The 27,652-nt window shown below is 46.2% G+C and overlaps 1 protein-coding gene across 1 annotated transcript; it reads left to right on the forward strand.

Moving 5' to 3' along the window:
- Nucleotides 1–12,282: 12,282 nt before the first annotated feature.
- LOC134408320 (gap junction beta-4 protein-like) lies at nt 12,283–13,160 on the forward strand. The gene is given in 2 exon segments (XM_063140568.1): nt 12,283–12,286; nt 12,418–13,160. Coding segments are annotated over 2 exon segments (747 nt in total).
- Nucleotides 13,161–27,652: the final 14,492 nt, after the last annotated feature.

Raw genomic sequence — 27,652 nt, forward strand, 5'->3', positions numbered from 1 at the left:
AGAATGTGGACAGGGAGACATTTTTCTCCTTCTCTTAAAATACCTGGGGACAACCCATGAAGCTGATTGGTGGGAGATCCAGGACAAATAAAAGGAGGTAATTCTTCACACAGCGCATAGTTGAATTATGGAACTCGCTATCACAAGATGTAGTGATGGCCACCAATTTGGATGGCTTTAAAACAGGGTTGGATCAATTCCTGGAGGCGAAGGCTATCAATGGCTACTAGCTCTGATGGTTGTGTGCTATCTCCAGTATCCAAGGCAGCAAGCCTGTGTGCACCAGTTGCTGGGGAACATGGGTGGGAGGGTGCTCTTGCACCATGTCCTGCTTGTGGATTCCTGCTCAACAGCTGTTTGGCCTCTGTGTGAACAGAGTGCTGGACTAGATGGACCTTTGGTCTGATCCAGCATCAGGGCTCTTCTGATGTTCTTATGTCCTTAACAACAAAACCAGCAGCGACAACAATGACAATAGCAGCAACAGCAGTAGCCGTATCACAAGAAGACCATGGTGAAATAATGTGCTTTTCAAGGCCTTGTTAATAGCCTGCAAAAACAGAGCATGGTGGACTTCCGATGGGAGCTTGTCTTGAAGTGGTGGGGCCACAAACCATTTAAGACTTGAAAGGTCAAAAACAGCACTTTGAATTGCACTCGGAAACCAGCATAACTGTATTTGGCCTGCAGGTCTCCAGTTCAGCAATAAAAGATGGAGACCTGCATTTTGTTTTGAAAGCTGGAAATGGGCCAAAGCAAATTATAAGAATAATAAGACTAAACGTCAGATTAATTTGGTTTCTCTGTATTTAAACTATGAGCTTTGCAATGGGTCATTGAGCCTGCGGCTCTGGTCACAGGCACACCCAGCCTCTAGAGAAGCACCCGTTCCATTTTTCCAAATCAGAGCAGACTTGGGGACCGTCACAGTGATAAGAAAACAAGCCAGATTCAACAAAACGCTCTTTCCTCAGGTAAGAGTTAGGGGGCCCTTGTGCCAAGAAAATGTGAGGTTTTGCTCCAAGATGACGGAAGAACGGCTACACAAAATTGGTTATTTTTGCCAATCTGTGGTCTAAAACAGTATTTCAGAAAAAGCCAGAAGTCTTTAACAAGGAGGGCTGCTGCGGCAGAAAGAGCGGCGTTGGGACAAAGGCTACATGTTTAACTAACAGCTTGTATCCACAGTGGTTCAGCTACTTAATTTTAGACTCTCAATGTAACAATCTTATTTATTTCATTTTTATACTGCCCAGTTGCTCAAGCTCTCTGGGCAGTTCACAATCAAAACCATAAAATAAAACCTGACAAGACATAATATAAAGCTTTATATAATATAAAGATTAAAAATACCACATAAAACCAGAATCAGCACAGCAGCAGTTACATTCCAGGGAAAGCCAGTGTGAAAAGACGGGTTGTCGGGAGGTGTTTAAAGACTGTGCCATTTTCTGCCTCTTGAACCACACAAGAAAGGGTTTTCCAGAAGGTGGTTACAGAGAAGGCCTGCCACCAAGAATCCTCATGGCGACATTCTGTTCGTTTTGGAATGACTAGGAAGACCTCCTCTGAAGTTCCTAAATTAGAGGTTAGGGAACTTGCAGGGCCCTCGCCAACCCACAGGTCTCTGTCCTATCAGGATTCACCTGCAGTGTTACTTTCCCTCGTCCAAGCTATAACTGCTGGGGAGGACTGTCTAGCTGACTGACCAGGTGGATTACTTCAGTTGTGAAGCACACTAGTCACGTGTCTCTTCTTCCCCACTCCCCCACTGCCATTCCATGCTTTACAGCTGGGACCAGCTCCAGGTTTTGGAGGATCCTTGGCCAAGACACCCTCCATGGACCCCCTCCCTGCGTGAGCCCACCTTCTCCCCGCCACGGTCACCAGCTGCTCTTGCTCCTCCTCCTCCTCCTCTTCTTTCTCATCATGGCTACCTCTTGCTTGTGGGACAGGAAGAAAGCCGGGGAGCAAGTAGTGGCTCATCTTGACGATGGCACATTGGCACTGCGAGCCCCCAAACTCCAGCATTTGCGCTCCTTCCTGTTATCCCCACGTGAAGGAGGGAGAGCAGGGGATTGCATGGGAGGAGGAGTGCCTGTGCACTGGGGCGCCCGTGCCTCCTCGTGTCCCAGTTGTTTTCTCCTTTTCTTTGGAGGAGGCACCCATTTGGGGGGGGGGTTGTTTTTACCTATTTGGGCTTCTCCCCATGCCAGAGAAGTGCAGAGGCTCGCTGACCCACCCCTCCCCCCTGTCTGGGCAGATGGCAACCAATCAGGGTTCACCATCTGCCCAGACACACCTCTGAAGCCGCTCCGGAGCAAGGTGAGAGATGGCAGATGCCGTCATCACCTCGTTCCAAGTGGGGAAAGTCAGGATAAATCCCCAACTTTTTAAAATTGGAGCTTCAGGGGAAAGCCCTGGGATGGCTCCGCGATGGCGGCTGCATCATATAAATTATCTGCTGCCACAGCGCATCCACCCCGTGGCAAACCCCTGATCCAGACAGGCCCTAGGCTGTGGCGTCTCCCGCTCCTCCTTCTCACAATCTCCGTTGTCTGGGCCAGAGCAAGAGGCAGGGGATCAAGCAAGTTGCAATGGTAAGGAGGAGGAGGAGGAGGAGCAGGTCCCAGGGGCTCTTGGCAGGGAGTTACTCCTAGGGTGTGGGCCCTTAGCAGTGTCCGGCTGGGCCTGTGCTTGCTGCCGACACTGCATACAAATAGTTCTACATGCACAGAACTCTGCCAGCTCAGCTTTGAAAAAGCACGCTGACTCCGAGCATGCACAGTTGCGCATTTCAAACCCACTTCAATCAACTCGACATCATGATGGCCGGAATAAACTGGAGCCTGCTTCTGCTGCCCTGGTGCTAAAAACATTGAGGTGGGGAAAAGCACCATTTCATGGTAGAAAAGGATAATATATAGTAAAAGGAAAGAAGAAAGAAGAAGAGGTTAATCATGTATAATAAGCCCTGATGCCCAACCCCTGACTATAAAATGGTTAGAACACAAAGAAAAGGACGATGCCATATTGATCAACATCAGCCCTGGCTTGTTTGTTGCTGGCTGCCCCCATCATCTGGCTGGTGGCCCTGATGTCAGTGGGGTGACGAATCCACTCTGGGTTTCAGTCAGAACTCGAAAAGATGTATCCAAGGGGTGACTAAAACCCAGAGCAGATTCCCCACCCCACTGACATTAGGGCCACCAGCTTCCTCTGCATTTGCCACTTTCATTTGTCCCCATCCCCTCCCTCACCTTCTGGGTTCTGCAGCCCTGGACTTCGGCCCAGGGTCCATCTCTACCTGCCCCACACTTTATCCCGATAGATCCACAACGTCCAGGCACAGCCACTGCAGTGAGCAAGATGGTGGTTGGCTTTAAAACAAGTCCATACAGGTTGTGTGTGACCTGCCAAGCCAAACACCCCTCGCCTGATCTGTATTGGAGATGCAAAACCAGGAGGTTGATCAAGTCTCTTTTGATCCCTCTATATGTGGCCGGTGGGCTTGGTGAATCACAACCTTTCTAGAATCATCTGTGCAATTCATTAGGGAAACATTTTTTAGTTGACTAAGAGGGTTTTTAACAGAAGTGCTGCAGCCCAGAAAGGGGGGGGGGGCAAGGGAACCCAACTCAGTCTGCATTTGCAAAATTCCAGTTTAATGTCATAGCTCCATTCATAATCCATTTACGTTACAGTAGCCCTGTTAAAGGAAGCTGGCCTTAACTAGCAGTTGTGACACCTGGTGGGGGGAAAGTCCGATATGCATGCAGCACTCTGTGCCTGGGGTTCTCGAATCGCCTCTGGGTGTCTTGTTGCACATAAGGGTTTATCTACATTTCCCCCAATGCAAAAGAGTGCCTCATCTTCCCAGAAATCCAAAGGCCTGATTTCCCCAGGTTTTCCACCTCAATGCTTAGTGCAAAACTAGTAGCAACTGCTGGCAACGCTTGGTTTGAGCCACACCTTCCAGTCCCCTTAGGCTTCCACAGCAGATTGGTCAATATAATCGTCCTTGAACTGTCTCACCTGTCTACATGCAGGGAAAAAAGAGGGATGTTTTACTCTGATGTTTTCCTTACATCCTTCTGGGATTCTGTAGGTGGCTTTTTCACACCCTACAGTGTGACTGTCATGCTAGATGGAGTCAACTGGGTGTATCATTCCATCGTGCCCAGAGGCAACACTTCGGGTGACTCATGTTCTCTTTTGCCCAGAAAGCTACACCCAATTTGTCGAACACAAGAATCTGCAGATTTTGCAAAGACCTAGAGGGCCTACTGGAGCCAACCAAAATGTACGTGCTCATTGAAAGGTAGGCAGGGGAGAGGCAGCAGCTAACTCTGAAGCCATGAATGCTCTTAAAGTAGGGTGACCATATGAAAAGGAGGGCAGGGCTCCTGTATCTTTAACAGTTGTATTAAAAAGGCAATTTCAGCAAGTGTCATTTGTATATATGGGGAACCTGGTGAAATTCCCTCTTCATCACAACAGTTAAGGCTTCAGGTGCCCTGCCCTCTTTTAAGTCTGGTCACTCTAGTATAGCTACTGCAGCTTTAATGTTGTGATGAAGAGGGAATTTCACCAGGTTCTCCATATATACAAATGACACCTGCTGAAATTCCCTTTTCTATGCAACTGTTAAAGATACAGGAGCCCTGTCCTCCTTTTCATATGGTCACCCTACTTAAAGAGGAATAGGGTGGCTTCCTTCAAATGCACTGTTTGCTCCACTGAGAGCTTTATAACTCCTGAATTGCAGAATATCTATGGCCTGGTTCAGACTTTTAGGCCTAGAAAGGGTGACCGTATGGAAAGAAGGACAGGACTCCTGTATCTTTAACAGTTGTGTAGAAAAGGAAATTTCAGCAGGTGTCATTCATTTACATGCAACACCTGGTGAAATCCCCTCTTCATCACAACAGTTAAAGCTGCAAGAGACCTGCCTAGTGTGACCGCATACAAAAGAGAGCAGGGCTCCTGCAGCTTTAACTGTTGTGATGAAGAGGGGATTTCACCAGGTGCTGTATGCATACAAATGACACCTGCTGAAATCCCCTTTTCTATGCAATGGTTAAAGATACAGGAGCCCTGTCCTCCTTTTCATATGGTCTGCTTAGCAGCCTAGATGAATGTATAGGTCCAGCACCTGGTAGGCTGTTCATGTGTCCTCTTTCACAGATGACAGTCCTCTATTTGAAGGCATCCTCTATTAGAAGAGCTGTCCTGTCCTATTTATTATTATTTTATACAACTCGTATCCTGCCAAGAACACACGGCAGCTTACCTGGTCATCATTGTCTCCATTTTATCCTCACAACAAAGTCAATGATTGGCCCAAAGTCATCCAGTGAGCTTCATTTCCTCTCGCATATACATCCATTTTTTTGTAAAGATAAAGAGCCATAACAACTGTTGCCCATCCACAGAATACCTGGGGAGCAAAGTGAATAAGCAAACACACAGGTAACCTGGTCATAGTCTTCCACGCTATGGTGAGATGGCCTGCATTTCTATTTAAGTTGTAGTTATTCTAAGTTCATATTTCTGTGTATAAATTGATATAGGGAAAATGGTTTCATCTTTTGGTGTCTTTCTCTTTTTTTCCTTTTTTTTTTTTTTTTTTTTTTTTTTTTTGCCTTTTCTTTTTGGCAATGGATAAGTGGCCACCCTATCACAGAATTACAGAAGGATAGCTGTGGCCCAGCTCAGACATTTGGGCCTAGGTTTTATTTATTTATTTATTACATTTATATACCACCCCATAGCTGAAACTCTCTGGGCAGTTTACAGATAGATGAAGGTCGAGGGCCGGCATCAGCACTTGGCACTCTAGAACAACTGTCCAGGCCCTCTTCTGACCATGGTTCATAAGGGAGCAGAGCCTGTGAGCCATCCATTTTTTAATGTTCCACAATGTCCCGAAGTAGTGTAGTGCCTGGGCATTGTGAAAAATTAAAATGGCGGCACGTTCTACTGGTTCCTGTCACCATTAGGTGCACTCACTGGGGAACAGGGGGGTGCAACTGGGCACTTTGCTTGAGGGCCCCTCAAATTTGAAACCAGTCCTGTGAATAACATTCATATGGTGGGGGCTAGAGCCAGACTTGGGAACATGAATACCTGGCACACTTTCCCCCATTGACGTAGGTGCTGAGTACTTAGTTCCTGGGGCCTTGTCTCAACCCCACAATCAGATGAAGGTTGCTTCTATAGACTCATATATCTGAACTGGGCCCAAATCTGCATATCTGAACTGGGCCCAGTTCCCCCAGCCCCAACAAGTTCTGTGAGCCATTGCTGACTCAAAGGTCTGTGTGGAGGGTGTGTTTGGGCAAGGTTTACTCAGTGGGACTCCCCTTCCATGAATGGGTCCACATCTTCCTTGTCATGGTGACCACTGCCCAACTGTTTGCCCTCTTCTTCTAATTCAGCCACCCAGAAGGATCTGACTCCCCATCTTCAGGGGATGAGGCCATCAGGTCAGGAGGGGGAATTGCCCTCTGAAACAGCCCTAATCACACCCATTGCACCAAACGCTCTAGTGCAAGAGGCGACTATTCTGCCTGACACCTTTGCAGCTTGAGCTGCTCACATTTCCCTCTCTGAGATTCCAAGGACTCCAACCCAGAAGTCCCAATGATCTCCCTTGCTCTCCCAGAGTCAGTGGACACAGGAAGCAAGCCAGGCCCTTTTAACAAATGACTGCTGTCACCAGAGGCAGACCTAGCCACTCTGAAAGAGACGTATGTCTATTTAAGATCCAGTCTGGCATTGCCAGTTGCTGAAGCAACATTTGAACCCTGTTCCTATGAGCCTCCACCTTGGGCTCTTCACAGAGCTGTCCAGGGTTCTATCTCCATCCCAACTTCCTGCCTTCCTTTGCTGTACTTTAACTTGTCTAGCTTTCCTTACCTGAATGTCAACTTCCTCTTGCCTTTCCTTGTCTTGCTTGACCCAGAAAGAACATCAGCTCAATTTACAGCTCAGTCTAGCATTTCCTGTTGGTGAAGCAGCATTTGAACCCTACTCCTATGAGTCTCCACCTTGAACTCCCCACAGAGCTGTCCAGGGCTCTATTTCTGTTCCCGCCTTTCCTTGCAGTGCTGTAACTTCCATGGCTTTGCTTACCTGAGCCTGGGCATTCCTTTGTCTTACCTTTCTTGACCCTGTTGTCCCTCAATGAAACCTGGGCTTGGCCTTACTTTGCCTCATCAAATGGTGGTTCAACTGCTTAATGAGGATGGCAAATTGATAACAGATGACAAAGAAAAGGCTGAAGTGCTCAATTCCTACTTTGCCTCAATCTTCTCCCCAAAGCGGGTCTATGACCCCCCTGGAAAAACTGAAGCACAAGTTGAGGGGGCAGGATTGCAGTTTGAGATTGATAAACAAATGGTCAAAGAACACCTAATTTCTTTGAATGAGTTCAAATCTCCAGGGCCCGATGAACTGTATCCTAGAGTAATGAAGGAGCTAGTGGAAGAACTCTCAGAACCACTGTCAATTATCTTTGTGAAATCATGGAAGACAGGTGAGGTGCCAGATGACTGGAGGAGGGCTAACGTTGTCCCTATCTTCAAAAAGGGCAAAAAGGAGGAACCTGGGAACTACAGACCAGTCAGTCTGACATCCATCCCTGGGAAAATTCTGGAGCAGATTATAAAGAAGTCAATCTGTAAGCACCTTGAAAACAATGCAGTGATTACTAGAAGCCAACGTGGATTTGTCAGGAACAAATCCTGCCAGACTAATTTGATCTCATTTTTTGATTAGGTCCCTTGTGGACTGTTGGAATGCTGTGGAGGTAATATATCTTGACTTCAGCAAAGCTTTTGACAAAGTGCCCCATGATATTCTGATTAACAAACTAGCTAAAAGTGGGCTAGATAGAACAACTATTACCGTATTTCTTCGATTGTAAGACGCCATCGATTGTAAGACGCACACTAATTTCAGTACCACCAACAGAAAAAAACCCCTAAGACACACCCACGATTCTAAGACACACCCCATTTTTAGAGATGTTTATATGTGGGGGAAAGTGGGTCTTAGAATTGAAGAAATATGGTAGGTGGATTAACAGTTGGCTCAGAATTGGACTCAAAGAGTGCTTATCAATGGTACCTTCTCAAACTGGGGAGAGGCAACGAGTGGGGTGCCACAGGGCTCAGGCCTGGGCCCAGTGCTCTTCAACATTTTTATTAATGATTTGGATGAGGAGGTGCAGGGAACGCTTATCAAATTTGCAAATGACACAAAATTGGGTGGGATAGCTAATACCCTGGCAGACAGAAACAAACTTCAAAGTGATCTTGTTAGGCTGGAGTGCTGGGCTGAAAACAACAGAATGAAATTTAATAGGGATAAATGCCAAGTTCTACATTTAGGAAATATAATAATATAAATAATATATATAATATTATATATATTATTATTATTATATATAATAATAATAATAATAATAATAATAATAATAATAATAATAATAATAATAAATCACAAGCTGAATATGAGCCAACAGTGCTATATGGCTGCAAGAATGACAAATGCTATTTTGGGCTGCATTAATAGAATCGCGTGAGGTACTGGTTAATCTCTATTCGGCCCTGGTTAGGCCTCATCTAGAGTATTGCGTCCAGTTCAGGGCTCCACAATTCAAGAAAGATGCAGACAAGCTGGAGCGTGTTCAGAGGAGGGCAACCAGGATGATCAGGGCTCTGGAAACAAAGCCCTAATTTGCACAAAAGGTGGTGAATCTGCACAAATTGCAGCGCCTGTGGAAGAGATGTGCAAAAAAGTTCCTGGAGTTCAGGGGAAACTCCCCAGCTTGGCTTGCAAACACAAATTGAACTGTATAGCCCACAGAACTCCATCAAGCTAATACCCTGGGAGACAGAAATAAACTTCAATGGGATCATGATAGGCTGGAGTGCTGGGCTGAAAACAACAGAATGAAATTTAAGAGGGATAAATGCCAAGTTCTACATTTAGGAAATAGAAACCAAAGGCACAGTTACAAGATGGGGGATACTTGGCTCAGCAATACTACAAATGAGAAAGATCTTGGAATTGTTGAAGGTTACAGGGAGCATACAACTCCCCTGTTAAAACAGCTCCACTGGCTTCCAGTCTGTTTCCGGGCACAATTCAAAGTGCTGGTTATGACCTATAAAGCCCGATATGGCTTGGGTCCAGGTTATTTGAAAGAACATATTCTCCCTTATGAGCCTGCCCGTGCTCTGAGATCTTCCAGAGAAGCCCTTCTTTCAGTCCCACCATCTTCACAGGTGCACTTGGTGGGAACATGGGAGAGGGCCTTCTCGGTGGCTGCTCCAGTGCTCTGGAACTCTCTTCCCGGGGAAGCTGGGCTGGCTCCCTCCTTGATGAGCTTTCGGAAGCAGGTTAAAACTTTTTTGTTCCAGCAGGCCTTTGGACAATAATCTGGCCCTCCATCTACTTTAATGTCTTATAATTTTGTTGTGTATTTTAAACGTTTATGGTTTTGTTTCCCCCCCCCCCCGTATGATTTAAACTTTGTAAGGCCGCCTTGAGGCCCAGCATTGGGCAAAAGGCAGGATCAGGGCTCTGGAAACAAAGCCCTATGAGGAGAGACTGAAAGAACTGGGCATGTTTAGCCTGGAGAAGAGAAGATGGAGGGGAGACATGATAGCACTCTTCAAACACTTGAAAGGTTGTTGCACAGAGGAGGGACAGGATCTCTTCTCGATCATCCCAGAGTGCAGGACACGGAATAACAGGCTCAAGTTAAAGGAAGCCAGATTCCGGCTGGACATCAGGAAAAACTTTCTGGCTGTTAGAGCCAGACAATGGAACCAGTTACCCAGGGAGGTTGCGCGCTCTCCCACCCTAGATGCATTCAAGAGGCAGCTGGACAACCATCTGTCAGGGATGCTTTAAGGTGGATTCCTGCATTGAGCAGGGCGTTGGACTCAATGGCCTTATAGGACCCTTCCAACTCTACTATTCTATGATTCTATAACTCTGCAATGCCTGCGAAGAACCCTTCCTGGTTCTGTCACTGCTCGTCCATTCAAAGAAACAGGTGAACAGGAGAAATGAGGCATGGGCCCTGGCAGGTGTATACCAATGCTGACCACTGCTGTTGGCACCTGTTGGACACACCTTTTGCCAAGTCATGAGGACAAACAGAGAAAGGCAGGATTGGTTGGAAACAGCAGCATGCCTTCTCCCTGTGCCTGACTCAGAAGCTTTTTAATATAGATGTCAGAGCATGCAATAAGGCCATTTCTGGTTCTTTGCTGTTCAAGGAGCTTCACTGATGCTCTGCTTGGTTTTCCTACAGTTCCCATATTTAGCCAGAACTTGGTGGCTTCACACATGCTGAATCCCTGCTTAATATACCTCAGGTTAAGAGCTTGCTGTGTTCTTAAGGCTTGACAAAACCTTAGAGCAGCTTCCCCTAACTTGGTGCCCTCCAGATTTACTGGGCCACAACACATGGCTCTGATGATGGGAGTTGTAGTCCAACAAATCTGGAGGGTGCCAGGTTGGAGAAGGCTGCCTTAAAGACTAAAGTGTGCTGCCCATGAAGTGTGCAGACAGAGAACTAGGCATCTCATCCAGAGTACCACTGTGGGAGTGGAGGGCCTAGCTCAGTTGCAGATTTATTGGATGGGTCATCAGACTGGCCCACTATGTCATCTCCTCCATTCTTTCCAAAATTAACCATCTGCATTATGGCTAAACTGACTAGGGGGACCCAATTTCATATAAATCTGGAGAATCAGGGCTCCAGAGGGCATGTTGCCATCCAGGGGCAGTGGGGGGCTGGTGTCTCCAATTTCATTAGGCCCATGAATCTATTCAAGGTTTCAGTCAGAACCAGCTAGAACTCTAATGGAGCTGCCCAAGGCACTGAACCTATTTTGGGGATAGGGTTCAGCACCTTGGATAGGTCATTTGGAGTGCGGCCTTGTTCTGATGGACACTCATAATGGAAACCTGTAACAGTCCCACCAAATTTGGAGACACTGGCCTACATTTCCCAGGAAACCGTTGTGAAGGTGATTATGTGTGACAGCATGCTGCCTGGTGTGTGATCCCTGATTGGCCAGAATGCCTTAGGGAAGAATGAAATAGACAAAAAATAGACACAGAAAGTGCAGCAAGTGAAAGTAACTGGTTGATAACAACAACAATTGTGCTGAACCGGTGCCTGGCCACGACAATGGACTCGATGACAGCTAATACAATGAAACTCAATCCAGACAAGACTGAGATGCTGTTAGTGGGGGGCTCTTCCAACCGGATGGTAGGTGTTCAGCCTGTTCTGGATGGGGTTGCACTCCCTCTGAAGGAGCAGGTCCATAGCTTGGGGTTTCTCCTAGAACCATCTCTGTCCCTTGAGGCTCAGGTGGCATTGGTGGCATGGAGTGCCTTCTACTAACTTCAGTTGATGGCCCAGCTATGCCCCTATCTGGACAGGGATAGCCTAGCTTCAGTTCTCCATGCTCTAGTGACCTCCAAATTAGGTTACTGCAATGCACTCTATGTGGGGCTGTCTTTGAAGACAGTTCGGAAGCTGCAGCTTGTGCAAAATGCAGTGGCCAGATTGGTAACTGGAACGAGAAGGTTTGAACATATAACACCGATTCTGGCCCACCTGCATTGTCTGCCTATACATTTCCGAGCCCAATTCAAGGTGCTGGTTTTGTCCTATAAAGCCTTACATGGCTTAGGACCACAATACCTGACAGAACGCCTCTCCTGACATGAACCTACCCATACACTGCACTCAACATCTAAGGTCCTCCTCCGAGTGCCTACAACGAGGGAAGCAACAAGGGAGAGGGCCTTTTCAGTGGTGGCCTCCCAATTATGGAATGATCTTCCTGATGAGGCTTGCCTGGCGCCAACTTTGTTATCTTTTCAGTGCCAGGTTAAGACCTTTCTCTTCTCCCAGGCATTTAACAGCATTTAACAACATATGCTGAGTTTGTTTGTTTTTAACGGACCCCAGAATCACTGTTTTTATAAGGATACTGCGTTTTTATACTTTTTATGGTTTTAAACTTTGTATATTTGTTTAAATGTTTACTGTTTTTAACTTTTGTAAACCGCCCAGAGAGCTTTGGCTATGGGGCGGTATATAAAGGCAATAAATAAATAAATAACAACAACATAATCAGCCACACTAAAAGGGTAGGATTAAGAGGGTTTGCAGGCTTTCATGACAAAAAGGGGCTGGAGTGGGGATGAATTGGGCTCAATCCTACTACGAAAACTTTAGATATGGGTACCTCCATAGAAGAGGAGAAGCTTTTTTGGACAGGGTGTAGGTTCAGCCCTGAGGACTTTCATCAAGGTTGTTCCACTCATCCCATTCGATGTCCTTCTTTCTCCAGTTTTGGCTGCACTAACCTCCAGCTGAAAGGATTAACTGGGCCTCTTTACGAGAACTCGTGAGTGGCGTGAACAAGCACTTCACAGTTCTGGGGCGCGTGTGGCTGACTGTGCTTTTCATCTTCCGTTTCCTGGTCTATGCGGTGGCAGCCAAGGATGTCTGGGCTGATGACCAACATGACTTTGTGTGCAACACCCTTCAGCCGGGCTGCACCAACAGCTGCTAAAACCAGTTCTTCCCCATCTCTCACATCCGTCTCTGGGCCCTCCAGCTCATCTTTGTGACCTGCCCTTCTCTCCTCGTTCTCATGCATGTGGCATATCGGAAAGCCAAGGAGCAGAAGCACTTGGAAGAAGCAGGAGAACACTGCCACCCACGCTACCCCAACCCTGGTAAGAAGCGTGGAGACCTATGGTGGACCTATCTCCTCAGCCTCATCATGAAGGCAGCTGTAGATCTCATCTTCATCTACACCTTCCACTGCCTCTATCGCAACTTTGATCTTCCAAGAGTGGTGAAGTGTGCCGTGGCCCCCTGCCCCAATACGGTGGACTGCTTCATTGCCAGGCCTACAGAGAAGAGGCTCTTCACATATTTCATGGTTGCTATGGCCATGCTGTGTGTCCTTCTCAACCTCAGTGAGGTGGCCTACTTGGTCATCAACAGATGCAGCAAGCTTGCAGCATCCAAGAGCCCCGCAGAAATGGGTGAAATGGAGACTCACATCTCCTTCCAGTCAATATCAGAGAAGAATCGCTTTCTTTAAATTAGATCTGTCCTTTGCTTATATAAAGAATGCTGCAAGCTAGGATGAACTGGGGAGGAAGGCAGCATGTTATACAGCCTTGGCCTGCAATGTAAGAGGACACAACAGTGTCAGATGTAACTCAAGAGTAGGGCAAGAGCAAGAAAAGATGGCCTGTCAGGAGAATTCACTATGGAACTATAGAATTCACTACCACAAGATGTAGTGATGGCCACCTATTTGGATGGCTTTAAAAGGGGGACTGGAGAAGGGTATCAATGGCTACTAGTCCTGATGGCTATGTGCAGCCTCCAGTATGAGAGGCAGTAAGCCTATCTACACCAGTTGCTTGGGAACATGGGCAGGAGGGTGCTGTTGCACTCATGATCTGCTTGTGGGTCCCTGGTTGACAGCTGGTTGGCCACTGTGTGAATAGAGTGCTGGACTAGCCGGACACTTCTCCTGATCCTGCATGGTTCTTATGTTCTTATGAAGCAGAGAGTCCTCTTGCTGTTCAGGTCTCACGGGCGAGTCTGATTGGGCTAGGGGTGAGGGAGTATCACCTGACCTGTTCTATGCAATTACTGTAAAGAGGCTTCCTTGCTGTTCTGGATTGTCTCTTTGAATTGCCCTCCTTTAGCCAGAACCAAGTGCTGGACTACAGGTCACCTGACATCCCCCAAGCTCCAGATAAGTCTGGACAGAAGATTCCCTTGCTAGAAAAGCGGAGAAGGCTAAGTGTCAGCAAAGAAGAGGACGCCTCTTGGGGAATAGCATGATGGAAGTGTTGCAACTGGGATGAAAGGAGAAGGAGAAAGAAATTGTGTTGACAAAGTACCTTTTGCATCATCTTCTGGTGTTGGTGGGAGGCTAAAGAAGGAGACCTCTGCCTCTTTCTGTTTCTACTGCAGCCAGTTACCCCTGGAATTGCAAAGTCAAAGGGCAGCACACTCTGGTCTTTGCCACCAGCTAGGAGACCAAGGTCTACCAGAAGGCTGTATATACCCTGCCTCTCCACGAAGATGATTATGGCGAGGAAGATATGCTTACTTTCCTCTTCCCTCCCAATTCCTTTCTCCTTTTGTGTCATGACTATTAGATTGTGAGCATATGCAGTGTTAAATCCTCGTGCTTGCCAGACCGCTGGTTCCTACCTTTGATGAGAAGCAATCACACACACACACACACACACACACAGAGAGAGAGAGAGAGAGAGAGAGAGAGAGAGAGAGAGAGCAAGAGGTAGTGAAGAGATCGGCATATCCTAGGATAGGGTTAGGGAATTGTTCAGGAATGGTACCAGTCCATGCACACTTCCCCCTGTTCTCCCCAAACTGGCCAATCCGCTGGACCAGTGTGGTCACCGAGGGGCCAAGAGCAAACAGTACAAGCCTGCTGTACTGGGCAATTGTCCAACCTTGTCCAAAGAGTAGACCGGCCCAGCAACTGACTCAACAGAAATACAATAATGTAAATGGACCCACGTTATCTGTGATGGCAGCGCCGTAGAATTGTGGTGACTGTTCTTTCTCCCCACCCCCTCCCCCCAATCTTGCTTCTCAATTAAAGAATTGATTGGACGTGACAGAGTTAGATGGATTTGGCTTATGAAAGCCACCGTGGCCTGGTGTGTTCTTAATGAAACGCCTCTTCGTTGCTTCTGTGTATTTAAGTCATGTCAAGGCATGCTGAATTACTGAGACGTGCTCGGGCTGTATAAAGAGCTAATTGGCCTGCCTCTGCTCCTTCCCAGCTGCCTTGGACGAACCTGTTCTGAGGATTAAATGCAGAGTTTCCACTGGTTTCCACCTTTGAGAGACTGCAATGCAGAAAATTGGAAAAGGGTTATTATTGGAGACCTCTCTCTTTTCTTTCTCTCTCCTCGCTACCCCCATCACTAAAAAAAAAAATTGATTGCATTACAAAACCTACCAGCAGTATTTCCTTGCAATGAAAAAAAAATATGTTCAGGCTTTCGCGTTTAGGAGGGGTCGAAACAGAGATCAATCTGCATGTTCGTCAGCATAGACCAAGGGACGCGGTGCACGTGCCAGGTACAGGGTGGGGTCCGTGCATAATCCATTCTTGAATGAGAGGCTGGTAAGCACCTGGAAACCCTCAGACAGAATTCCGTAGGCCTGTAGAAAAGTGGTGGGAAAGGAAAACACAAAGGTGCTTTCTAGGCTCAGTGTTTTAGGATGACCCCCGCTCAGTCCCGTCCCCCAATTTCCACCCAGGAAATGAAAGCAGAAAACGTCAACCATGGATATTGTCCTCCTACAAATCTATGGTGCAACCGCACTTGGGGCAATCACAGTTTTGGTCACAGCCCTTCGAAAGGGATATGGTAGAATTGGAAAAGGTGCAGAGAGGGGCAATTAAAATGGTCAAGGGACCAACTCCACTATGAGTAAAAGTTACAACGCTTTGGCCTTAGAAAAATGGTGAGGAAGAGGGCACATGATCGAGGTGCATAAAATTATGCATGGTGTGGAGAAAGCGGACAGAGGGAATGTTTTTTTTTTTTTTCCCTCCTTTGTGCATAATACTAGGATCCACTGGAATCATCCTATGAAGTTGAATGGTGGAAAATTCAGGACAGATCAAAGGAAGGACTTCTTCACACAGTGCATACACAATGGAATTTCTGACCACAGGATGTACTGATGGCCACCAATTTGCATGTCTTTAAAAGGGGAATTAGGCAAATTCATGGAAGATAACGCTATCAATGGCTACTATGAGTCATGGTTGCTATATATTACCTCCAGTACCAATGGTAGTGTGGCTCCCTATGCCAGTTGCCAAGGAACATGCACAGGAGGGGACTATTGCATGCATGCCCTACTTGTTGGTTTATCGCAGGCGGCTGGTTGGCCACTGTGAGAACAGAATGGCAGGTTAAATAGAAACTTCATAGAATCATAGAATAGTAGAGTTGGAAGGGACCTACAAGGCCATCGAGCATGTTCAGAGTGTGTTCAGAGGAGGGCAACCAGGATGTTCAAGGGTCTGGAAACAAAGCCCTATGAAGAGAGACTGAAAGAACTGGGCATGTTTAGCCTGGAGAAGAGAAGATGGAGGGGAGACATGATAGCACTCTTCAAATACTTGAAAGGTTGTCACACAGAGGAGGGCCAGGATCTCTTCTCGATCCTCCCAGAGGGCAGGACACGGAATAACGGGCTCAAGTTAAAGGAAGCCAGATTCCAGCTGGACATCAGGAAAAACTTCCTGACTGTTAGAGCAGTACGACAATGGAATCAGTTACCAAGGGAGGTTGTGGGCTCTCCCACACGAGAGGCCTTCAAGAGGCAGCTGGACAACCATCTGTCAGGGATGCTTTAGGGTGGATTCCTGCATTGAGCAGGGGGTTGGACTCGATGGCCTTGTAGGCCCCTTCCAGCTCTGCTATTCTATTTATTTATTTATTTATTTATTTATTTATTTATTTATTTATTACATTTCTATACCGCCCAATAGCCAGAGCTCTCTGGGCGGTTCACAAAAATTAAAACCATTCATAATATAAAACAACAGTATAAAACCATAATATAAAATACAATTCTATGATTCTATGAGTCCAACCCCCTGCTCAATGCAGGAATCCACCCTAAAGCATCCCTGACAGATGGTCTCATCCAGCTTGGTACTTCTATATTCTTTTCTGGTGGGGCTAGAATAAGTTCTCCAGATTCATTATATTTAGTTATGGAAATCTGCCTCTTTACAGTAAAATCTCAAAACGCTCTAAGCTTCTCAGCAGAGAGTTGTTATTCGAGAGCTCTTGGCATAAATATGCAACTCCTTTGTGTTGTTTAATTCAGCCCAAGCTGCCCATGGACCTGGAAATGTAGAAGAGAAGGTGCCTCATTTTCCCCTGATGGGTGGCCCAAGCCTTGCATAGAATATTAGAAACCACTGGCGGTGACACCAGGGAAGCGAGGACCAGTGGGGACTGGTGGCTCCAATTTCAGTACAGCTCTGAATCCATTCTGGGTTTCAGTCAGAACCAGCCAGATCTCTAAAGCAGCTATCCAAGTTGCTGAACCCAACTCCTCCCCCCAAAAAATACCACATGTTGCTTTGAACAAGTAGCTAGTGGTTACATCTTCCTTCCTTACTCTAAAGTAAGTGTGGCAGAGCAATCTGGAATGGGACCTTACCCTGGGGGAGGAGGGCTTTAAGGCTTTGCCCTCTGTGGTCCCGATCCGGATCAGGGTCCGTGTGCCTGTAATTTTCATTGCCAAAGAGTAACCCAATAAAACAAATGTATTACTTTGGTAATGAAAATTACAAGCACGGGCGGAGGGGGGGGTTCAGGTTGGAAACATGGAAAAGGGCAACGAGTTAACCCCCCCCCAATCCACCACCACATGTTAGGGGGGCTGCACTTACTTTAGAGTAAGAAAGAAAGACATAGATGCTTAGGTTCATCTTCAGAGTAATGTGTTGCTTGGCCCTACGCATGACACGTGGACAGCAGACACACTTGTAGGGGTAAGGAAGACCCAGGGCTGGCGCCAGACTATATTGTGCCCTAGGCAGGTGCATTCTGAAGCCTCCGCCCCGCCCCCCCACTCGCTCCCGCTCCCCCGCTTGCTCGCTCCCACCCCCCTCGCTCGCCCACCCGCCCGCCCCCCTCACCACCCCCCTCGCTCGCCCACTCACCGCCCCCCTCGCTCGCTCGCTCACTCACTCACCGCTCCCCCCTCGCTCGCCCACTCACCGCCCCCCTCACTCGCCTGCCCGCCCGCCCACCTGCTCGCCGCCACCCTCGCTCGCCCACTCACTCACCGCTCCCCCCTTGCTCGCCCCCTCGCTCCCGGCTTTGAAGCCAGGATGCTGGGGTAGAGATAGAGGCAGGGCAGAGGCTTCGAAGCGGCGCGCCCGGAAGTGGCTTCCAGGCATGCTGTACTGAAGCCTCTGCCCTGCCCCCTCCATGCCCGCTCCTGGCTTTGAAGCCAGGATGCTGGGGTTGGGGGGCGGGGCGGAGACTTTGAAGCGGCACGCCTGGAAGTGGCTTCCTGGCGCGCCATACTGAAGCCTCCGCCTCCAACCCCAGTGTCCTGGCTTTGAAGGAGCCAGGACGCTGGGGTTGGGCGGCGGCCAGGGCGGCGGCTTTGGAACAGCGCGCCCGGAAGCCGCTCTAGGAGAGCAGCTTCCAGGTGCGCTGTTCAGCGCCCTCGTTTGCTTGGCGCTCTAGGCCACCGCCTGAGTTGCCTCTATGGCAGCGCCGGGCCTGGGAAGACCCATTGTGGCCTAACACAGCATTGAACATTTGGCAGTTTTGATATTTAAGCAGCCATTTTAGAAGGGCAAAGTTTCCTGCAAACAATTAGATTGTACAGCATGAATATCCACCTCCTCACCCAACTCTGCCACTCATTTCCATTCCATGTCATTGTATCCTGTATATCAACATCGTTTCCACCCTAGGCGCTCCTTATTCCTCCTTCCTAAATTAGTGACATAGGTAATCCCACCCAATGAAGGAACACACAGTAAATGAGATGATGTCAGAATACTGCATCTTCTGTGATCATGTCACCAGACGTTCAAAATTAAAAGCACAATCAAGTTAAGATGTCACTGAGGACAAACATGGGCAATTTAAGCTTTATGGGGATGTGAGCCCCCAAATTGCCAAGAAGTGGAGCCATTTGTCGGCAGTGCCAACCTTTAAAACAACTGGAGTCATTTCAGTTCAATCCTGATTTTTGAATTCAACATTCATCCAGGCTCTAACATGTCAAGAACGATCTTGGAAGTTCTGAGCCAGCTTTGGTTGGTCGGAAGGCCAACTTTACCATTGTGCAACATAATACACCCACCATTTTGAACATAACCAGCTGCTTGCACGACATCACAAGGTATTAATGACGAAGCAAGAGCCATAATCCTTTCTCCTTATCTGCATCCATGCCCTGTTTGGTTTTTGAATAAGAATCAAAAGTGTTTCATAAGTGGGTACATGAAGGGTAGGGTAGATGTGGGCCCTCTTTTACAGAGGACAATCCTCTGTTTGAAGGACTGCCAGATGACTGCCTTCTTTTTGCATCCTCTATTAAAGGGCTTTCCAGTCCAAATCTAGTTTAAAGGTAAGAAACCCTAAAAAGAGAGAGCAGAGTCTTTGAAGCTGCCCATCAACAGTACCTGGGCATCAGACTGTGCTAGACACACGGGTCACCTGGTCAAGTCTCCCCCACTATGGTGAGATGCATGGTACTTCAGTTTAAACTATAATCATTGTTATTTCAAAATGTGCAGCTATCCATATAAATTAGCACATGCAAATTTTATGCAGATCAGAGACTTATTTTTCTCCTCTTTCCTGGTGATGCGTTTCCTCTTTTTTAGCAATTCATACCTGTCTGCCTTAAGAGCACCAGCAGAAGATCAAGATGCTGCAGGTGTTCTAAAAGTTACACGGTGTTAAATAAAGTTCCCACACTTGGCACTTGTTGCATCATTTTACAAGTTTTGCAGCAGTAAATATCCCCTGTTAAACTTTCCCTGCACAAAAGGTGGGTTGATGAGTAACTGCTCCTTGCTGCTAAACTATTAGATGTGTCTCCCGTTTGGCTCAATGAGTCAGTAGACAAACCACAGAGAGGGATGGAAAAGACTGAAGTTGGCCTGAACAGGGATGAATCGACTGTTTACAGTTTGTGTCACGTCCCAGTTTTAATCATAAAAATGTTGTGCTCCACTTCTACATAAATCTGTAAATTAAAATCAAATGTGAACTGGCCAGAGAGCTTCAGCTATGGAGTGGTATACAAATGCAAATGCAAATGCAAATGCAAATAATAATAATAATAATAATAATAATAATAATAATAATAGTTCCCCCAAAATACGCATTTAAATAAAAACATAAGAACAAAAGAAGAGCCCTGCTGGATCAGACCAAGGGTCTATCTAGTCCAGGATTCTGTTCACACAGTGGCCAAACAGCTGCCCACAGGCAGGACATGAGGGCAACAGCACTTTCCAGCCCATGTTCCCCAGCAGCTGGTGCAGATAGGCCTACTGTCTCTGATACTAGAAATAGCATAAAACCATCAGGGCTAGTAGCCATTGATAGCCTTCTCCTCCAGGAATTTGACAATCTCTTTTTAAAAGTCATCCAAATTGATGGCCATCACTACATCTTATGGTAGTGAATTCCGTAGTTTGACTGTGCACTATGTGAAGATTTTTTAAAATATATATATTTTAATGTAACCAACAAGTGATCAGTCCCCTAACAATTGATGTCTTAGCAAATGTTATATAAAATTAATTAATACAATTTTAGGGGTGAAGTGATACAAAGAAGGAAAGAAATGAAGAAGGACAAAAAGGGAGGACAAAATAATAATTAATTAAACTAATAAACTAACTAATAAGTGTGCTGTAAGATCTTCAACTGATGTTATAATGTCCAAATGTTCAAAGCTGAAGTGGGCATGTATTGTTGTAGGTCCAGTTGTGATGTATGTTGAATAATCTCCACCATATAGCATAAAAGAATAGTGGTTCTGTTTTTCCTTGAATTAGAAGCAAGTCATGAGTGTTGTTTTTTTTTCTGATATTGCCACTGACCATATATTTCGGTACCATGCCGTTAAGTTCGAATTGTCCAGATTTTTCCACTGCTGTGTAATTATCTGGCGAGCGGCAGCTAATAAAAATAATAATAAAACTTTTCATTTCAAACTTACATTAGATCCTTTGTATATTGATAATAAAAATAATTCTGGATCATATGCGATCCTTTCTCTAGTAATAACCATCAATTCTTTCTGCACTAACATCCAAAATCCCTGTATGTGTGGACAAGTCCACCATAAATGAAAATACGTGCCTTTTACCCCGCAGCCTCTCCAACATAGGGGGCTCCATGTTGAAGTAATATGTGCTAGCTGTATTGACGTCTGGTACCATCCATGCAGTATTTTAAGAGAAGTTTCTCAAGGAGAAGCTGATATTGATTTAAATGGTCTATTGTTCCATAATTTATTCCAGCTGGTGTCACCTAATTCCCCTCCAAAATCTCCTTCCCACACTGTGAAGATGTACTTCTTCCTTCTCTGTTCCTTCTGACTTTAGCTGTAATCCTCGCAAAAGTGAGTGGGTGGGATTTTACCAGCAACTGTATATAATTCTGAGCTATCCCCATTGTAATGCAAAATAGTCCAAGGTGGTCTAATCTTGCACAGGTGATTAATATCTAACACTTTTATGAAAGACCTGCTTGTGGAGGAGATAAAAGCTACTATGGCTGGTTTATTGATATGGATTGTCCACATTTTTGGATTCACACACCTATAGAGTCTGCCATGCTGAAAATGGCATGTCAAGATTTGCCACCGCACTTCTATCAAAGGTTGGAAATCAGGTCATTATGTACAGGAATTTGCAAATATCCGGTGACTGAAGCACCTCTCTCTTGCCTGGCCCCATCTTCCCACGTTCAGCAGCTCCCTGCTTGCTGGAGAAGACAGAATAAAGGTACATAATGTATGTAACCAGACCTGAGCTACTTTGTGATGTCGGTGAAGGCAAATGAAGCTGCATTGCCTTCACAGGAAAATGCTCTGAATCCATCCCAACCTCTGTTTGGCTCCATGTCATTTCCTGTTGGACAGGATACCTCATCCTCAAGGATTTTCTTGTTCCTCAAGAACCACACACATACCTAAATTTTCAGCAATTTGGGGAGATCAACTTGAAAAACAGTGAAGATGTGAGTGAGATTTTTTTAAAAAAAATTCAGACATAGATGTATACAATAGCCACTTTGTATATCCAGATCTTTATACAAATCAATGCATACCAAGGGGGCTAGACACAAACGTGCAGGCAATGCACCCTCATTTGCCCTCACTGATATCACAAAATAGCCGAGTAGAATCATAGAATAGCAGAGTTGGAAGGGACCTACAAGGCCATCCAGTCCAACCCCCTGCTCAATGCAGGAATCCACCTTAAAGCATCCCTGACAGATGGTTGTCCAGCTGCCTCTTGAAGGCCTCTAGTGTGGGAGAGCCCACAACCTCCCTAGGTAACTGGTTCCATTGTCGTACTGCTCTAACAGTCAGGAAGTTTTTCCTGATGTCAAGCCGGAATCTGGCTTCCTGTAGCTTCAGCCCGTTATTCCGTGTCCTGCACTCTGGGAGGATCGAGAAGAGATCCTGGCCCTCCTCTGTGTGACAACCTTTCAAGTATTTGAAGAGTGCTATCATGTCTCCTCTCAATCTTCTCGGTTCTTGAGAGGCTGCGGTCACACAGTGAAGTCCTGTCAAGCTGAGTTTTTTTTAAAAAAAGTATTATTACATTTATATACCGCCCCATAGCTGAAGCTCTCTGGGCAATTCACAAAGATATTAGAGAACAAGAGCAATAAACAGGTGTCAACAACAGCAATGCAATGGGTTTTCCAAGATCCTTTTGCACCAGTCAAAAACCAACATCCACATCAAAAATCAATCCACTCCCCCCCCCCCAAAAATGGGTACCCCTCTCAGACCAAGTCAGTTCTAAAACTGTGTATGGGGTTTTAACAAATGGAAGTATGTGCACATCTGTGGGGCTGCCTTTGTGGCGGTGGGTTGGCGCCGCCTCCCTCCTTTTCCTCTTCCTGTTGGTGTTCTCAGTGGTGCAGCTAAATAATTTTCGATCCTGGGTGCAGTGGCCTTACAGGGGTGCCTCTTATATGGCCCATGTGCATTGCATCAGTTGTGAAGCAGACAAATAATGTTTATCTTCACTCTCTACCCACCATCCCATGCTTTACAACTGCTTTCACATTCCTGATATGCTAGAACAATAACCACAAAACTATTTTCCAACCCCGATTTTTTTTAAAAAAAAAATGCATGTGAAATTTTGCATTTAAAATCACTGAAATCGTAACATCACCGTGACTACATGAATAAAATGGAATTTACTTTTGTTTCCCTGACACCTCATCACCTGCCATTCTTTGGGCTGTCATTCGGGAAAGGGGTTGGAGCCCTAGACAATGTACCCAAGGTCTCGGGTTTTGTTCATGCTCCCTGGTGCTGCTGGGTGTTTCCCAATTCTCTCTTCCCTTGAAGATGCCACAGTGCAGGCAGGAAGCATTATTTTCCTCTTTTGACCTTACATGGAGGCTTTGTGTGACCACTTCTTGCCCTCACTGTGACACATTCTACTTAGGAAGAAATGAAGGAGGCATGGAGAAGTGGCACACAGCAGCAGCAGCAGCAGCAGCAGCAGCAGCAGCAGAGAGCAAAGCCTGCTAAAATGGTGAGGGGATGCAGTATCGCTAAAACTTCATGAAGCCCCCATGACTGAGGTGGAAAAGCAGAGCCAGCCCAAAGCATTTTGCTGCCTGAAATGAAGGATGGGATGTCACCACCTCCCACTTCACTCCCTCCCAGTCCATGCCATTGTTCAAAACTGACAATGCGACCACATCTTCCACCACACCTGAAGGCATCACGCTAGATTACGAAGCACAAGGCCACCCACATCACCCTCGGCTCTCTCCTCCAACACACTGCTGCCACCTCCCAGCATTTGCCACCTGAAGCAACCACCTCGCTCTGCTTAAGAGGAGGGCCAGCCCTGCAGAGAATTTTGTTTGTTTGCTTGCCTGTGTGTTTAAGAAATTTATACCTGCCCTTCAATGGCCAATCAGCATTCCTAGAGAAGCTTAGAATGGTGGTGGGGGGGGAAGAGAACAGGTACTAAATATTGCAAATATACCTCAACCATACCGCATAGTTAAACTATGGAATTCAATACCACAGGATGTAGTGATGGACACCAATTTGGATGCCTTTAAAAGGAAGTTGGGTACATTCCTGGAGGAGAAGGCTGTCAATGGCTACTAGTCCTGATGGCTATTGTGCTCCCTCTAGTATTTGAGGCAATAAGCCTGTGTGCACCAGTTGCTGGGGAACGTGGGTGGGAGGATGCTGTTGCACCATGTCCTGCATGTTCATCCCTGACCAATGGCTGGTTGGCCACTGTGTGAACAGAGTGCTGGACTAGATGGACCCTTGGTCTGATCCAGCATGGCACTTCTGATGTTCTTATGTTCTTAACCAACAGCACAGTGCAAGAGAAAATGCCATCCATTAAAAATTCACTGCATCTTAAAAGAGTTAAAGAACTTTGGGAGTTAGTCATGTTAAACAGCCTGGGAAAATGGGAAGGTCTTCAGCTGACACCAAAACAACAGCAAGTTGGAGGCAAGCAAACGTCCTTCCATAGGTGGATCAGCACCCACCAAGAAGGTCTTCTCTCACGCTCTCTTTCTGGTGGCCAGCTGCCAAAGGTTGCAAAAGAGTTTTCTACTCAGCTGTACTACTGTCCTTCGCAATAGAGGAAGTGGGAAGGAACAGGCAGGGACAGGGTTATGGCAAAAGATGATGGATTACTGGCAAATCTTTCAACCAACAGCAATCCCTAAATGTGGAGCTCATCTTTACGTGCATGGGCATGGCTTGGTTTTTCCTCCTGCAGTTCATCAGCCCTTGCTGACATGTTGCCAAATGTTTCAATTGACCCTGTGCCCAAGATACCTGAAGAACAGGGTCTCTCTGTGAGGTTTCAACAGCCCAATTTACACACCCCTTCACCACTTGATGAATGTTGCTGTGGGATGGACGTGCTTGAGCCTGAGTGAAGCGTCTGTGCTTTCTTCACCTTTGTCAAATCGGGTTACTGAAGAGATAAACCGATTCCCCATTTTCTTAGAGAGGACATTTTCCCTACTTCTTCACATTGCACTGAAATAACTTTGGAACTCACTGCCAGATGATATCAAGATGGCCACTAGCTTAAAGTCAGGCATACAACTCCATGAATTCTATTGAAAGCCATTTAAAGCCCAAAACAAGCAAATCTATATCTAGCAGTTATGTCTATTTTTATTTTTTCCTCTAGAGTAGGCACAGGGGGGCTGACCCTAGTGTGTGTGTGTGGGGGGGGGTAAGTGAATTTTAAAGTCTGGATCCTTGTGCTTACTCTAGAGTAAAAAATGTACAAAAGTTGTAGCTGCTGAATAAGAATTTAAATAATATCAGTTTTGGCCTTTACATGTTTTTAAATAGAATTCATGAAATGATGAACATGTATGACTGGACTAGGAGTTAAGAGTATTATTTTGGAAATTCCAAGGAAAAATGTAACTGCCTTTCCCCTGTTATCTTTCTTTCTCTCCTTTGCTTCTTCCTCCTCATATTCCTCCTCCTTTTTTCCCTCCTCTCATTCTTTCTTTCTTCACCTCCGCCTCCGCCATCTCCTTTCTGCAACTCCTTTTTCTGTCTTGCTTCACACTTTCCTCGCTCAGTCAAAACGTCCCTTTATCTCATCCAACCAATCTCGGCACTTAATTCCTGTGCTTTGCACAAACACCTTGTACCAACACTCTGCCAATTGCCAGCATTCCTAAGTGCTTTGAAGCAATGAAAGGGGCATTAATTTAAAACCCACATTCTTTGGAGGCAGAAACTAACTCCCACCTTCTCCCTTGACAGCCTCTCCCCTTGAGAATATGAATCTGAATTCCGATAACCAGGAGCGTAAACTACGGGTGGGGAGGAGGGGCGGGGAGAGATCAACCCCACCCCAGGATTTCCCAAAGGGGCAATGCCCAACCAGGTAACATCAGTAAGCTCACAGCCTAGCTGGCAGATTCCTCAGTCACTGTCCAGTTGTCTGTATTGTGATGTGTTTGGGGGTCAGTCTCAATTACCTCCAAGAAAACCCTGCTTCTTCCTCAGCTGCCCATCAGATCTCTTTGCAAGACAAAAGCCGCTCTCCTTTTGTGTCAGGTTCTGCCCTCCCCAGATTCATTTCCTCGTACCCATTCAGGCTTGTAGGACAAAAGGTTGACCATTTAGGAATTACAGAGTGTGGGGGGGGGATGCCTTTACAATGTGTCTGAACTATATAGTTTTGTTTAACTATGTACAGCCCCATGTGCATTGATGGTGCTAATTTATTTATTTATTTATTTATTTATTACATTTTTATACCGCCCAATAGCCGAAGCTCTCTGGGCGGTTCACAATAATAATAATAATAATAATAATAATAATAAAAAAACACATAATTGCATAATCCAGCTACTATTAAACACTTTTAGCTACCTAAACTTATGCATGTTTACTTAGAAGTAATTTTCAGAGAGCTCACTGGGACATACTTAATTATAAAGAATCTCCTTCAATTTGCATTTGCAAAACAAAACAAAACGAAGGGTCCTGCTTGTTCTCTGAATGCAGCAAGGCACCACATCAAAGCCATACTTGGCCTGCTTGGGCAGCTACCAAGGCCCAAATGTCCTAGGAGGGCGCACCCTACCTCTGACATGTGCCATGGGCCTCCTTCCTTAAATAATGATGTGCCTTTTTTCTAGCACATTGACATCAAGTGGCTTCCATCTGCTGTCTTGAACTGAAACCAGAATGAAGTTACATCATTCTGGAGCGTGTGTGTGTGTGTGTATAAAGACAGTAATGTGCTCCCTAAATCCCTGGAGGTTTCCCACCAAGCACTATAAATTGGACTCATAAACATACTACCAACAAGTGCAATTGGCATAACATTGATGTCACATGTTCTGATTGTCCACCTTCCACCAGTAATCAGGCAGCCTCAAGTACTGGTTCCCCTCTATTCAGCACTGGTTGGGCCTCATCTTGAGTACTGCGTCTAGTTCTGGGCTCCACAATTCAAGAAGGACGCAGACAAGCTGGAGCGTGTTCAAAAGAGGGCAACCAGGATGATCAGGGGTCTGGAGACAAAGCCCTATGAAGAGAGACGGAAAGAACTGGGCATGTTTAGGCTAGAGAAGAGAAGGCTGAGGGGAGACATGATAGCACTCTTCAAATATTTAAAAGGTTGTCACACAGAGGAGGGCCAGGATCTCTTCTCGATCCTCCCAGAGTGCAGGACACGGGAATAACGGGCTCAAGTTAAAGGAAGCCAGATTCCAGCTGGACATCAAGGCAAATTTCCTGACTAAGAGCAGTGCAACAATGGAACCAATGACCTTGGGAGGTAGTGGGCTCTCCCACACTAGAGGCATTCAAGAGGCAGCTGGTCAGCCATCTGTCAGGGATGTTTTAAGGTGGATTCCTGCATTGAGCAGGAGGTTGGACTCAATGGCCTTATAGGCCCCTTCCAACTCTCCTGTTCTATGATTCTATTATCCTGCACCATCTTCAAGGGCAGCCCTACTTAGAACACATTACAGCCATCTAGCCTGCATGTGACTGGTGCATGGGTAATGGATGATAGCACACTGCTGGCATGTAGCAGTGATCTTCCTCAGCCTTGGAGCCAGCCCTGAGTGCAGCCCAGTTCAAATAACCTTTCCCCTGCTTTTCCTGTACACAAACATGTTTGTGATATTTATGCCTGTTCTTGTCCTGCCTGCCAAAATTACTCATTCCGTCATCACATGCAGTCCTAGAGAGCTCACTAGGAGAGACGTGAAACACGGGCCGTGCAATTCCTGGCTTGTG

Source organism: Elgaria multicarinata, chromosome 13, assembly GCF_023053635.1.
Source record: "Elgaria multicarinata webbii isolate HBS135686 ecotype San Diego chromosome 13, rElgMul1.1.pri, whole genome shotgun sequence".
In the NCBI taxonomy this organism is placed as follows: Eukaryota; Metazoa; Chordata; class Lepidosauria; order Squamata; family Anguidae; genus Elgaria; species Elgaria multicarinata.